The sequence below is a fragment of the Ixodes scapularis genome, unplaced genomic scaffold (genome assembly GCF_016920785.2).
Source record: "Ixodes scapularis isolate PalLabHiFi unplaced genomic scaffold, ASM1692078v2 PGA_scaffold0__279_contigs__length_252992795, whole genome shotgun sequence".
In the NCBI taxonomy this organism is placed as follows: domain Eukaryota; kingdom Metazoa; phylum Arthropoda; class Arachnida; order Ixodida; family Ixodidae; genus Ixodes; species Ixodes scapularis.
The window spans coordinates 87,921,696-87,936,286 of record NW_024609835.1 but is presented as its reverse complement, the minus strand read 5'-3'; the positions used below and the strand labels follow the sequence as shown (position 1 = coordinate 87,936,286).

General features: G+C 44.5%; 1 protein-coding gene across 3 annotated transcripts in view; it reads left to right on the top strand.

Annotated features, from left to right (window-relative positions):
- The first annotated feature begins 400 nt into the window (after positions 1 to 400).
- The window catches only part of LOC8030671 (FYVE and coiled-coil domain-containing protein 1), a 33,109-nt gene continuing 18,918 nt past the window's right edge, over positions 401 to 14,591 (top strand). The window contains exons 1-8 of one of the 3 annotated variants that reach the window (XM_040502688.2): positions 401 to 660; positions 5,413 to 5,491; positions 10,804 to 10,923; positions 12,096 to 12,214; positions 12,301 to 12,407; positions 13,042 to 13,185; positions 14,196 to 14,271; positions 14,345 to 14,512. In XM_040502688.2, the coding sequence (XP_040358622.1) occupies positions 5,446 to 5,491; positions 10,804 to 10,923; positions 12,096 to 12,214; positions 12,301 to 12,407; positions 13,042 to 13,185; positions 14,196 to 14,271; positions 14,345 to 14,512 (780 nt within the window). In that variant the 5' untranslated portion in view covers positions 401 to 660; positions 5,413 to 5,445. The remainder of the gene's footprint in view (positions 661 to 5,412; positions 5,492 to 10,803; positions 10,924 to 12,095; positions 12,215 to 12,300; positions 12,408 to 13,041; positions 13,186 to 14,195; positions 14,272 to 14,344; positions 14,513 to 14,591) is intronic. The other 2 variants (XM_042288993.1, XM_029966643.4) reach the window with 2 other exon arrangements.

The window sequence follows — 14,591 nt, the reverse complement described above, 5'->3', positions numbered from 1 at the left end:
AACACGTGTTCCATGCGCTCGATCATTTGTGTCACAGTCGACGAAAGAGTGAAAAAAAAAAAAGAAAAAAAAGTTAAAGTCTCGCTTTTCCCAACGTAATGTCCCAAACCCGCCGTGCGGGCATAAGCCTCCCCCCCCCCCCCCCCCCTCCCCTTTCCCGTTTCTTCAGAGGATCTGCAGCGCACGCAAGCTCGTGTTCTCAGTAGAGGCTGTTGCGACGACGGAAGACAGCTGGATTGAGTCACGTGACTTCAAGGAGAACGAAAACAACAAAACATAATACAAGAAAATACAACAAAGAAAACAAAAAAGGGGATAAAAGACACCAGAAGGGGGGAGTTCTATTTCGGGGCCGATTTCGGGGCTGGCTTCATCGCGGTGCGCCAGCGACGGAGTCACTTCATGACGCAGCATCCTGGGAGAAGAAAGGGAGTACGATTCGGAGTCTGTGCCGAGCGAAGTTCAGAAAAACTTGGTTCTGTGCACTGAACGGACGTCGGTGTGACTAGCTGCGAACCAATCCCGTGCCTCGCAAGACTGGGTGGTCCCTCGTCCGCGTAAGGAACGTAATAGTGTTTAATATCTGCCGCAACCTACTCGGGTTTTAGGTTCAGTGCTAACCCCGATCAGCATCGGATATCTCACGAAGCATTCTTTTGGGTGAGCATACTTCGATATTTTGTTTCTTTTTTTTGCTACCACGATCACCAGGGCGTGTGCGCGCTTCGGACATAATCCGGAATTTCAGTTGAATTTGACAAGAATCCGTCCTAAAGTCAGATCATTGCCGCCCTTGTACCTTTTCCCTGGGCGCGATCAAATCTACGCGGCTAACTGGAACTTAATACATCGTCGTATCCGAGTCGATTTGCAGCGAAGCCTCATGGAACAAAACAGTCGCAACGCCCCATCAGTCGACCCAGGCTCGAGCATTTGTATGTAGTACATTATGACATTCAAACATATGCACAACACAATGAATACATATACATGAACTTGACATTGTTATACCTATACTTTAATTTTAAGGTCGCGCGCTATTTAACTACAAAGGCAGTGCGTCGAAGCTCTGCGAAGCTTTGCATGGTTGCTTCGACGCTGTGCGCGGAAGCGTTCGTTCAGGTTCGAGTTTCTCTTGACAGGCGGTTGCGTCATACAACTAAAACTTGTGGGCAGGTTACGGAAAGTTTGTTATTTGGAGTTAAGCTTGGTGACATCTTTATATCGAGGTACTTTCATCCCCGTACCCTTATTCATGGCGTGGGTTAAGAATTTTGCTTTTAACTTTGCTGTTCCAAACTTAAACGCATATACGATTATAGACTTATTTATAAAGTAATCCAGTGGGTAATCTAGTTATTCAGATAAATTCGAAGGACTCTCAGATCGGCACACCAACGTTTCCTCACGTTCCAGTCAATCCTTTTCATGCTTTTATTACCAATTCAAGATACGCTAAAGGTGTGTGAACTTGATATTTTATTACATTTAGCTAATTCGAAGAGTACTTCCATCCAGCAACGTGTTCATGTAAACATAAATAAAAATTCAGGGAAAAATGGACCTCATTCTGGCGAGGGAACGATCCTAATCAAGCAGTCTCTCTAATGGCGCTGCAGTATAAACTCAGACTCACAGTTAGGCTCTGCGTCTTAGTTTGGGCGGGACGCGGGATATGTTTTTAACAAGTTTCACCTGTGTGACTTTAACGAAAACCATACGAAACTCCATAATTTTGTCGAGTTTCCAAAAGACCAGGGGCGTATATGAATAGACGGGAGTGGATGAACATAGCACAGAATCTAAGATACGAGTCATATGACCAAATGAAAGTAATCTATGCCGCTATCAAGTGTGTTTTCGGGAGCTTTGCCTTATCAATTATAGGACGGTGCACAACCTCCTCATCAGTCAGCACAGATCAGTATTGCACTTGAAATACGCGTACGCCTGCCGCTCTCCGATACAGATTTCGAAAGCCGCGAAGAACTGTCGGTTTGAGGGCTCTCATTGTTTTATACACGAAGACCACGCCACTCCTCAAGAACAATCATCTGTGGCTCATCTGCTGCAGACTGAAATAACCAAAAAAGGGCCCGTTGCACCAATACGTGACAGCAGATTATCTTGAGGTGAAGGTATGGACGGTTTCCTCGAAACAAGGGGCGTTTGATTCTACCTCGATATCAATGAATGAATGGCAAGCAGGTGAAAAGATAATTCAGCGCACACAAAAACGCCCGCCCGATATATTGAAGCAATTTCAGCAGAAGGCCGTGTGATATACGTTCTGCCGTGCTGTCGTTGTACCGGCTAGTCAGAACGACGAGGTGTGTGCACGCTAAGGATCCCGAGAATGCAAGCTTCGAGAACTTGTGCGTCACTCGCGTGACTGTTTTGTGCCGCTGTGCTATCGGTGAACGAGCGACGGGAGCGCTCTCGTTGTCGTCACGTGGCCGATGCAGCAGAGCTGCACGCGATGTTCCGCACTCTGCTCGCGCTGTACTTCGAACCTTCGTGCAGAGTTATCGCAAAAAGATTCGCACATTACGAGACTCCCCCTTTTGTCGAGTTACATCAAGGTCTCGGCGCACACTGTCGATGCAGCAGTCGCGTGCTCGTCCAAAGCTCGAGGGCGGGCGGCGATACAACATATCGGGGAATTATGTAGCGCAAGCATAAGCTTGCATTGACGTCGCATCAGGGGCCATTGTGGCCGCGGTGCTGCTGAGGGCTTGCCTTCTGCAGAATACATTTCCCACCACCGAATTCGCTTTTTCTCGGCAAGAATATGTAGGAATGGCCGCCATCATGGAGCAATGGCACCACGCGAAAGCGCAACTCCGATCGATCAATGAGAACCTGGCTCGGCCCTTGGCAATCTAGCCGTAGGTTTTCCTCATCGCCTGAATAGTCAGCTTGACCGTTCAACAACAACAAATTGAGGCAGCGACAGACGGGCCTTTGAGCCTACACCCACGCTTGCCTCTATTTCCTTTTCGAAACTACATCGCTAACAACAACAACAACAACCGTTCCAAAAACTAGCGTGGGGCTGGGGGAGTCCTCCTGCCGCGTTTAAATTTAAGGCTCCATATTGACATGAGGCACGTCTCCCTCTCTCTTTCGTTCTCTCTGGTTACTTTGGCGTTAGTCTGCAATTCCACTGAAGTGGCGTGAAATAGAGCGGGCAGTTCATAATGCTGGCATGTTTTTATTGTGCTAAGTAAGCGTCACGAAACCTTGATGGACCAAGCGAAAAAAGCCGGACATGCCTCGAACATGAGGCACGCCTGCCGTTCGGGAGGAACGAGGTGCGACAAGCTGGTCATTAACCAATGCCCAAAAAACTATAAATAACAAAATACCTAATTTTGGGAGGTTACGTGCCCAACTAACGAGCGGCATCTGGCACGTCCTCGCGAAACGCTGAGGATTAACTTGAACCACCTAGGGACCTTTTGTAGTGCAAACGAAATCTCAATTACACGCCGCCTTTTTCTCATCAAGCCTCCGTTAAAGTACAGTCCTCTCTGCCGGGATTCGGACCCACCAACTATGGATACGTAGTCCGCCATTTTGCATATAGGAACCACCGAGACAGCTCCAAAATATTGACGAATCTCTTAATTACTCTATCATTTGCCCCTACGATGTCCTTCTGTTCTGCGTCCTAGTAACCCTGAGTCCTAAACATAAACCGTGTCGTATTTTTTTTTTTTCGTTTTAGATTTTTTTTTCAGACCCGTTTTGCGTGTTTGTAGAACACTGACGCAACTGAGACGGCTGAGTGTGCGTTCATCTGCAAGCATTAAGTTGTTTCAGCGTTTATTCGCCACAGATTGTAAACGAAATGAAAGGAAATCGCGGTGCAAAACGCCGCGAAACGATCTGCCCGAGGATCGGGACCTGCAAACGGGGCCCCTCCCAGACCCGTACCGAAATGGCACCCCGGGCTCTGCTCACGAGGCCCCTTTCTATACGTGGCTCGGGCCTGGAATAGTCTCCGGGCGCTGCCACGGGCTGCCGTTGGAGGCGCGGCGCGGGACACGAGACAGATCGAAGCAACGTTGCACAGCTAGAACAGGAGGCCCAAACGCTTTGGGCTTCCAAGCAGCTTGGTGCTTCGCATTGCGCTTGCGCAGTGCGAAGCCCTAAAGCACACGTCACTGTTCTTATCTGCGTGTACAAACGCGGGTTTTAACCACGACGAGATAATAAAGCGATCTGAAGATTTGAACTCTAAACAGCCATCATCGTTGGTGTCCAACAATAACCGAACTTCCGGTAATTCTTTTTATTTGTTCTTGTCCACACTAGGGGCAACTTCGAGGTCGCGTAACTTTAACACAAGCAAGTGATAGCAGATAAACTTTTGACGTTGCCATATGACTTTTTATTGCCGTAGAATATGGCAAAAGTTTTAAAGGCTCCAATACTCCGCAAAAACTAATCATATTAAATGTAATACTCGGTGAAGATCGACCGACTTACTTGCTATACTATCCTTCGTGCGTTTGTAAACATTACTCTGAGATAATTTGGAGGTGAAAGCAGTACAAGGATCACTATTCAGTTTGCTTCAACGATATTTTGAACATTTTTTTTAATTGTGTATCGTTTCACCAGACACCATGTCAAAGGAAAGGTGTGGAAGGGTTGTCAACAATAGGACAGTTGTTTTTGAGTATGCGGATCCTGGACCCCGCGATGGGCCGCAGTGCGTCCGTCTGAAGTTTTGTTGTACCCTTATTAATGATTGTCGCCCACCGAAACGGGGGATAGGCAAAGCAGAGGAATATGTACCAAAACATCACTCGTAACCGTATGTGGCGAACCACCTAGCCGACTGGGGAAAATAAAAACTACGAAACTCTACTTTTTTTTATCACCGTCCTAGGTTTTATTTTATGGGGATGGCGCAGTGGGCGGCAGCTGTGTGAGTAGAAAAAAATGTAATAAAAGAAACGCCCGTTTCGCTGAAAGTTCAGGCCGATAAGGCGCACAATGGCGATTGTGCGACCGCGTTGCGGGCAGCATTGTGTTGCACTCAAAGCGAGTCCTCCGTAACGCAGGTGAATCACTGCTCTCGCGAGCGGAGCGTCCGATAGGCCAGTATCTTCGGAAATATCGGACCGGGTTATCTATCTATCTGGCCGGCACGAAGGAATGTTATCGATCCCGCTTCTTTTCGATAACTGGCTGCCCGGCCTAAACCGGCCTAAGAGCGTTTAAGCGCCCGGCCTGTCTATTGTGCTACGATCGCGCGGACCAGACTGTCTCTTGTTACGAGGGTGCTCTCCTCTTCAGACTTGGTGTGGTTTTTCGGGACACGGCTCCGCTTTTGTTCTCCATCGTCGCACAGTGATACTCACTCCTCTGTGTCGTGCTCTGGTCTCCTTCGCGTTGCAGGAAGAGGCCAATGAGTACACGTCAATTCCTCCAATGGCATCTGGAGTACACGTAGACAAGGCAGTAAACGACGTCAAAGGTGAGATTTTTTTTTCCGTTGTTACTGCTGCATTTGACCGACATCTGCATCGCCATTAGAGGATGCGGACCGATCGCGGCTTTGCATGGTTTTCCCCGCTTCTCTTTTTCTTTCAGCCTTTGTCTGGTGTATTGAACCGCGATTTCGGAAGTAGAAAAAAAGTGGAGATCAATTTTTAGACACAAACAGTTCAAAGTTCGTTTAGTTGACAGCGAACGGTGCAAAGCTACAAGCGTGTACGCGGTGAGACCGGAACTTTCGCTGCTCAAGAGACCTGTTCAGTAAACTAGGTCTTGAATATGTAACAAATTTTGTGAATTATAATCCGGCCTTAGTAACTAAAACGTGCGAAGCTGCCGAGCTTCAACCGGTTTCAAGTGATCGCGTCGTTATACCTCCATATAACGGACAGAAGCAGACTTTTTAAGATCGCTTGAAATTTCCGCCGTTACGTTTCCTTACACTGACTCAAAATAATTCGATTATCGCAGGCGCGTTTCCCGTGGGTTTAGATTGCAATGTATTTATCACGTTCATTTCTATCTTTATGCGCTGTTCGAAAACCGGTGGCCTGCCATAGGTTAGTGTCATGTTCGCTTTATGGAGGCGTTAAATTGCCAGTCGAAGTTTCATGCTTTACGAAAGCTTTAGGGAGTTTGCAAAACAAAAACGTTAAGCGCGCATGCGGTACACATATGAAAACTTGGCTTATTATCTTTGTAACGACCTCGACCGGGATGTCCCTCTTGCGGTAGTGACGCGTAGCATAACAAAATCGTGCAAGTGGCCGATGTGTCATCTGCCAGCAAGGCTCTCCCATGGACGTCCGTAGGTTGCCCTGAAAGCGCGATTATCGCGATAGCAGGCACGCTGCAGCGTACTTCACTTGTTACTGTTGCCAAATGGACGAAGTGAAGTCCTACCGCTTTGTTGTTTCTTGGCGCCCGTTGCCTGGCGACCAGCACCCTTGAAAGATTGCTCCGCGTGTTCCCACGAAATTCGAGAATAAGTATATTAAAAAGAAAACAGAGAAAAAGAAAACTGGAGTCAAAATAATCTAAGAATGTATAGGGATCTGTAAGAAAGAATTGCGTTGCCGAAACAGGGTTTTTCAACCTATGCGAATATACCAGTGACGTATACCGTGAGATAAGACAGTTCGGTTTTTGTAAGGAAGAGTTTATAATGCCAGTTTCCTTAAATCGTACTAAACGATACATTTTTTATCGGATGAGGAGTTGCAATAACAGCACTTTTAGTGAGCGATTCGTCGAATAACGTTAATGGCTAACATGCTTTGTGCTGCATAACTCATTGGGGCCGTCTAGTTAAAAAGTATACAATGACTTCTCATTGCCTCACATCTAACATTACGGAACTATTTTTTTATACTTCTAGATCTCAAATTTCGGAAACTGCCAACCACGCACAACGCGATCTGTGTGAAAAAAGACAACAAGCCGACGGAGCATACTTGCGAAAGTAAATAACGCCGTGTGAGCTTCAACTATTGAAACCCAACTTAGGTGCTTTGAACGGCGCTATTCGAATTTCAAACGCGTATAGCCCTAGTTTTTAATTTGCGGCTTACGTGATGATGCAATCGCTGTTTTTTCTTTAGAAAAATATTTGAATGTTGTAAAAATATGCGTCGAAGAAAGAAACAAATATTTTTAAAAAATCTGCTTTAAATGGGGAGATTACTCGTTCACATCTTACAAGTTGATAAATTCCTTCGGAAATGACTCGTCACAAAAATGTTCGTTCTTCCCGGCTCTTCTTTTCAACTTTCAAGTTGTAAATGTTCGATGTCAGGTGCGATTTAAATTCATTTCGAAAACTGTTGCCTCTGGTCGTCCTTGCGGGAGTACTTTAGAAAGCAACCAAAAAGTCCGAAGCTGGCAAAATGGATTTGGTGCGACTGAGGCATGCAAGATTCGTTGCCCTAAAAGAGTGGCATATTACTCTTTTCTCGACCACACTCTTACGTCTGGGAAAGTCTAGCTGGTCTAGCTGGACCAGATAAGAGGGCTATCCCCCACACAGTGCCTCTTGCGCGAGCCCCTGCGATAACGAAGCGCGGGGGAGCGAGCACGCGAGCGGGAAAATCTTTGGTGTTTGTAGCGTTCGGAAAAGGATAACGATTGTTGTAGGAAAACAAAACCAAGAACTTTAGATAGCGTGAGAAAGATGTTCTAAACTGTGACAATAGCAGCTCCTTTGTCTTTAGCCTAGTCGGGAAGATTGTATATGACGAGCGAACTCTTCGGAGACTATCTGGTCGGAAACTATCTGGTTCAATTTTGCTTGATATTTTATAACCTATTAAAAAACGGGTGTACCATATCTCTCGCATTGTATTGGTAAATTGGAAGCTTGTGGGTAACATTCTAAAAAACCGCTCTAATGCTTTTTTTTTTTTTGTCTGACAGGGTTTGATTTTAGGGTCCAAATAAAGCATTTTAACATTTTCTATATTGACTTTGCGTTATAAAAATGCTGGCCTCTTCTTGCTCTACAAAACGTATTAGCGCAACTCATTCCTTCTTCAGAGAATAATGCTTCAGCTCTAATGCTACTTAGTACACCACGTTTCTTTTCACAGCGTTGGAATGCCAAGCTGCAACAAAAGCCTGTAGCGTTCTTGTCAAGAATGTGAAATGACAGGAACCACCTTCCCAGGTCAATTACGATTTAAGATCACATTTCTAGAGAAGCTCAAGCTTACTAACAAAAGCTTTAGTTAATTTAATTAGGCACGTTTTTGTCGCTTAATTATTTTTTATAGTGTACTTTGTACTTTAAGGGCAGTTAAACGAACTCTACTTGGAAAATGGCAAAGATCCCCTGGGGAATGAAATCACGTGGTTTTTGTTTTGCTGACCAAGAGCCGGAAAATACCGAAAGGCACGGGTCTAAGGTCAACAACACTTAAAGCACGTGCGTCCCTGCGAGGGACAAACAGAAAGATACCCAAATTTTTGTATGCTCTGGGGGTACCGTGTTTGACCATCACCAGATATCATAAGTTCGAACTCTCTGTACTCTTGACCCAAGCTGGATAAGTATAGTCTGATACGGCAACCACGTGGAACACGTGCTTCTGGTTATACGTGTGCGCGCTGCTGTGCACGGCACGAGAGTGGAGATTCCGAAAAACAGTCTTTGAGACGGTCTTTGAGACGGTCTTTGAGACGGTCTTTGAGACGGTCTTTGAGACGGTCTTTGAGACGGTCTTTGAGACGCTCTTTGAGACGCTCTTTGAGACGCTCTTTGAGACGCTCTTTGAGACGCTCTTTGAGACGCTCTTTGAGACGCTCTTTGAGACGCTCTTTGAGACGCTCTTTCAGGCTGTCTCTGAGACTCTCCCCGCTCATTCCCACTGGAAGCGGATCCGCGTTCGCAAAGTGGTTGCGAACGCGGTTTAATAAAGATCCAGTACAATTGCACGCGCACCCTGAGGCTGTCTCTGAGACGTTATGCTCTGTTGCCTGTCCTAGGAACATAGGGTCTTTGTTGTGCCGGAGCATTATTTAAGTACATGCTGCGCAGCAAGAGACGTCAATCCAAAAATTGGTGGTACGATTCATTATAGCCATTCGCTTATATAATGCACTGTCCGAATTCCTCCAAGTGCAGTAACAAAATCCCGCAGGAAGCGGGGACGGTGTACATTTATGTATAAACTTAGATGCAGTTCGAAAACTCCCACGATTCTGTGTTTCTTTGATGTCAACGGAGGTTGATTTGCGAAAAGAGCGGCGAGTGACAAGAGCGAAAATAGTCTTTGCTCTTTTCACTTAAAGCTTCGAGGTGCACTTTGCTCCAAAAGCGCACCTGGTTTTTGGACACTGGCATTACTTTGTCAAAATTTCTAATTCTAATCATTTGACGCACTTTTTTTTTCATTTCTCTGTGGGCCTTAGCGTACTAGCAAGTTGCAACTCAAAAATTCATATCCAATAGCTCAGTGACGAAGGCAGCGGAAGGATGACTGTATATGCTTATATTGTGCGGTCGTCATCGATAACGAGGCTATCTATGCTATTGACACCCTCGCAGACGCGTTCCAGTAAGTTTGTAAACTCAAAATCAAGTCGAGCGAGATTACTATGAAGACGGCGAAAGCATGTACTCGTGTACATATGGGAATGCCAAGTGATTCTTTTTAAGTGAACTGATAGATGCTTGTCATATGCACCACAAGATTAAAGCCTCGCTTTCTGCCGCTGTCGCAAGGGTAGCGCGCATGACGGACGTTATAATTCTGCTCCCAATTGTTTACTCTATTTGTGACTTGCTTATCATTTTTTGGTCCACCATCCTTCGAACATTTTTTAGCGTTAAAAACAAATAAGTACCTTAAAGGCGACTGAAATGCCCAATCGAAAAACTAAAACTCCCAAAGCGCGCTTTTGCGAATTAAAGCTTTTTGTTACATTCAATTTTTTTCCCGCCAATAGTTCTAAACGTTTATCCAATCTTGGGTATTTGTTAAGCAGTATTGTCACAGATGACGACGAGAGGATTAACAGCAATCTAAAAATAAGTTTAATCGGTGAACTTGTGCCCAACAAAATAAAGAACGAGCGTCGAGAGAGCAGAAAAGGCGGTAGGGGATTTGGTGACGTAACATCAAGCGAGAGCGAGACTGACTCCACAAGGTACCGCGCAGCTCCTTATCTAATGTGCCTGACTATCCCGAAAATTCGGCAAAGAAGCTTCGAGCGTTGCGCGCTCGGGGCGACAATGAAGAGACACTTTTGAGAACAAGAAACTAAGACGAAATTATAAGTTACAGCCTGAGTAAGAATAAACGCGAGTCTTCTAGAATTCCGTGACCGAGCGCTTTACTTGTTCGGCCCTGCGTGCAGCAATATCGTACACCATATCTTCAGCACTTAAAGAAAAATTTAAAAGATTGATCTCAACAAATGTAAACGTGAATTTTTGTTAAATGAATGCCTATTCGTAAGCTGGATCTCAATGAGAAATAACGAGTGCAGAGGAAATAGTGCCTTCCTGTTGACATAATGGCTACCATAAAAAAAAAATTACTTTTTCTTTAACGTGTTAGATAGCATTTAAAAATAAACACTGGCAAAGTCACTAATATTCACAAAAAACGGTGAATTTAAAGCTGTGTACCCTTTCCTTGAATTAATAACTAAATTACTCTCTCACCAGCACAAAGCTTTATGGTCGACGTGAAAACAAGAAAACGGCTGCAAGGAATCAGTCCTTGTGATGAATAAATTACTCTCCTAAATAAGAATTCAAATACGACTATTTCTGAACTTTTTTTCTTTCAGAATGTGTGAAGGAACTATACCAAGAGTTCCAGGAACGAGGAACCCCGATAAATGACGACGACACATCTTTGAACAAGTTTTGCGCCAAGCTTGAGGTTGTTCTTCAGCATGGCCAAAGGGGTACTTAAAGGTTTTATATTACTGTATCGCATAAACCAAAAGCATGTCTATATCAATTATTAACATTCCTCACGCAAGATACCGCTTCCTTCAACTTTGTATTCACGTGCTGTTGCTAGAGCCAACTCTTACGTTAAATTGTATTTACTCAATATTCTTTTTGTGGAAATTTTTATATTATTCTAGCTAGACATTCTAGCTAGACAGAGTGATATCTTAAAGGCTGAATCAAATAATTGAATAAAAGTGCAAAGCATTTTCGTATTATTTTGTTTATCTCAGCTTATTGTGCTATTTCTTTTTCCTGTGATTTGGTCTGAAGGATTCCTGCCTACGCAAGATAGCTACCGATATCGATTATATAATTCTTGTGAAGTATACCGGTTTCTTCACCCTAATCTTGTTCAAAGAAGAAAAAAAAAGTGCGGAAATCCCATTATTCTTATAACAAAGTACGAATATATGCATCGCTTGCAAAGCGGGTTGTACAAGGCGCACAAACAACCTATTGCTAATGTAGTGATTGCGCACGCGAGCTGGTGGATGTTAACCATTTTGTTCTTAGCCCGAGACTGAGGCAGGAAAAGAGGAAAGTTTCGAAGTAGAAGAAAAATGAACAGTCGAAGACACGTGTCTTCGACTGTTCATTTTTCTTCTACTTCGAAACTTTCCTCTTTTCCTGCCTCAGTCTCGGGCTAAGAACAAAATGGTTAACCTATTGCGTTTTTTTTAATTTATAAGTTGACATAAAAACTACTAGTGTGGCGAAAAATGTTAATTTGAAGAACCAACATAAGCGTGTTAATTTGAAGAACCAACATAAGCGGTATAAACAATGATGCCCGTGGAAACCTTGTATATAAAAATGCGAAAATGCGCCAGTTTTACGTTTACTCCACCTATGTCGCACGGTGTACTGTTCATAAAACTGTTGGTCATAAAAACAGAAGTAAAAGAAAACTTCATGCGTATGTAAGATAGTCACCCAAAATCATTATTTATTAGGAGCACTTTGAAATTCGGTGATGCGCCAAACAACCGATGCAAGCGCTTAATATTAAACTTGTCTTGTATAAACTACGCTCTGCTCAAAAATGTGAACAGCGGTTACCCTGAACGTGTCGTAAAAAAATGTTTTAATTTCACGAGTTTGTATTGCTTCCATCAATTAGACAAGGTATCCCTGCTGGGTGCCGCTAAGAACTACTGGAACTACTTCTGTCGCTGTTTGGCATCCGAAAAGAATCTGCAAGGGTATGCAGCCCTCAAGTATGCAAAGTCCCTGACAGAGGTATGTTCCGTACCAACATGCATTTTTATTTGATAAGAAACCGTGACTAGACAGTGGAAGCTGACAGTTGGCTCAATTCAATATAGCTCAAGACAAACCTTGGCAGAGGAAGAGCTGTTGTTCGGTACTGCTTGATGCACCAATGCCTCGCTGAGACGCTTCAGGTTTGCTCCGTCAACGAAAAAGCTACGAGGTAAGAAATAAAAAGCCCTATCACTAATTTAAAAAAAAATTTATACAATTCAGTCAAGTCGTGATCAGAAAAAAGCAAGCTAGACAGTTCGCAGCACGTCGAGAGAAAGCTCGCGGTGCAGAACACGGGGATTCCGGGTTCAATATTCGCCAGTTCCCGTTTCGATCTGGATGAATATCGCACTGGCGTGCAGTTGTGTTACCAGCACTGCGTGATACGCCTTAAAGGCTCCAGGCTGACACAGTCGTACCACACTAGATAAATACATTATCTACAGTGGCGTAGCCAGGGGCAGGCTTATGGGGCTTCAGCCCCCCCCCCCCCCCCTCCCCCCGCCCCTTCCCCGGTCCCCCGAAATCCAGCCGGCCCTATAATATGCACATGCATTTTGACCCTTCCTCCCTCTCGCCGCATTCGAAGTTATAACATCCTAGCCACCTCGGCCCCAACCCCTCCCCGAAAAAAGTTCCTGGCTGTGCCACTGATCATCTACAACGTGAACCACTACCTAAGCAACTAGCGTCTCACTGCTTGTCTGTATACACGTAGCAGGAAGCTGAAAAGTCTTTAATGGTACCTTGTGAGGGATGTTTCTAGAATAACGTTATGTTCTGTTGTGTGTATTTTTTTACAGTGACTATTATCATGACTGGGCAGTCTTTCGTAAGCCAGAGGACTTCCAGGCATTCATGTCGTCTCTCTATGACCTGAACGATGTCTCTTTTGACCTTGCACCAAGTGGAAATGACCTTGACGCAGCTTGGCCTTGTTTTGCAAGGTAAAAACCGACAACTTCATTTCTGCATATTATTTTTTTTCAAAATTGGTATTTTAGTATTATCTGATTAATGCCACCATGACTATCAGTTTTCACTTTTTTTTTTGAAAGATGCACGAGTAATGAAAAGAAAAAAAAAACGTAACAATCGATAGAAGCAACTCTCATACAGCAATTTATTTAATGTTGACTTCTCCACCTGTGGACTTCCCGACCTGTGGGGAGCTACCAGTTCAACATTCTTTTCGTTCTTATTTTCTATTTAAAAATAAAAGTGAAAAGGAACAAAGGAAAATGCTTTTTTCTTAAGGGGGATTCAAGTATATTTGAAACTAAAAAAGGCTATTCTATAAAATTTAGCGAAATTTCTGAGCCCATAGAGCTAATTCCCACATGCTCCCCCGCCCCAGTCACTGCTCCTAGCACGCTGGTGGGAAGCAGTGAAGCTTGATGCGAGCTCCTGGGGTGCAAAACTGCAAAGCTAGACGCGTCCCTAACGTGTCAAGCACAGTGCATAGTTACAAATTCCAATCTCTACGCGAAATTAAACTTGCGAAGTAAAAAAAATCGTACACAACAAAAGCGCGCGCGCGCGCGCCGAAGTAGAAGACTGAAAGAGCGGGTTATCGTAAAAGCCTGAATTTCTTTGAAGCCTAGTCCTAGTCCAAGTCCAACCTGTCCGGGGCCCTGCCAGCTTCGCCGAGAAGTACAGAGCAGAGAGGCAAATAGGCGTAAAAGAAAGGACGCGAAGGGAACGGAATAGGGCGGCCGCGACCGAGCGGGCCAATGTGTCGCGTCGGGCGCGCCGGGAGACGTAAAATTGATACACATATTACTATGAGAGTTCAAGGGGACCGGAGTTCGTAAACATACAGCAGCCGGGAAAACCTATGACAACCTATGGCGTAGGTTCTATATCAAATAACAACATGAATTCATTTTTAATCAAAGTGAATCGTATGTGCCTTCTGTTTTGAGTGAGCTGGATATTTTTTGTATATCTTTTGCAGGAAAGTTTTCAGTAGTTCTTGGGTGCCTCTGAGCAGAACCTCGAGCATTTCCAGTATAAGCAGCACAGTTTCTCAAGTAGGTCCTCCATGTTTATAATTCTAAGCCAGGCATTAACCGACAGCCTTGGTCTATCTCTTTTGCTCCGCAGCTTGATTCGCTTTTGCCAGCGCCCAGCATGCCTGAAAATGAGCCTGCAATTCAGGACGAGGTTCAGCTGGCTGTTCCTAGTCTTGAGCGCCATAACGCCGGCTGTTCTGGTGACTTTGAAGAGGACAAACAAGCAAGTTGCGGTTCCCAGACAAGACCCAAGGTTCTAGTTAGTATATATTGAAATATTTACCCATCATTTTTGTGTAAGTCTAAACTAAACCCCTAGAGCTCGCAATGTTATGCAA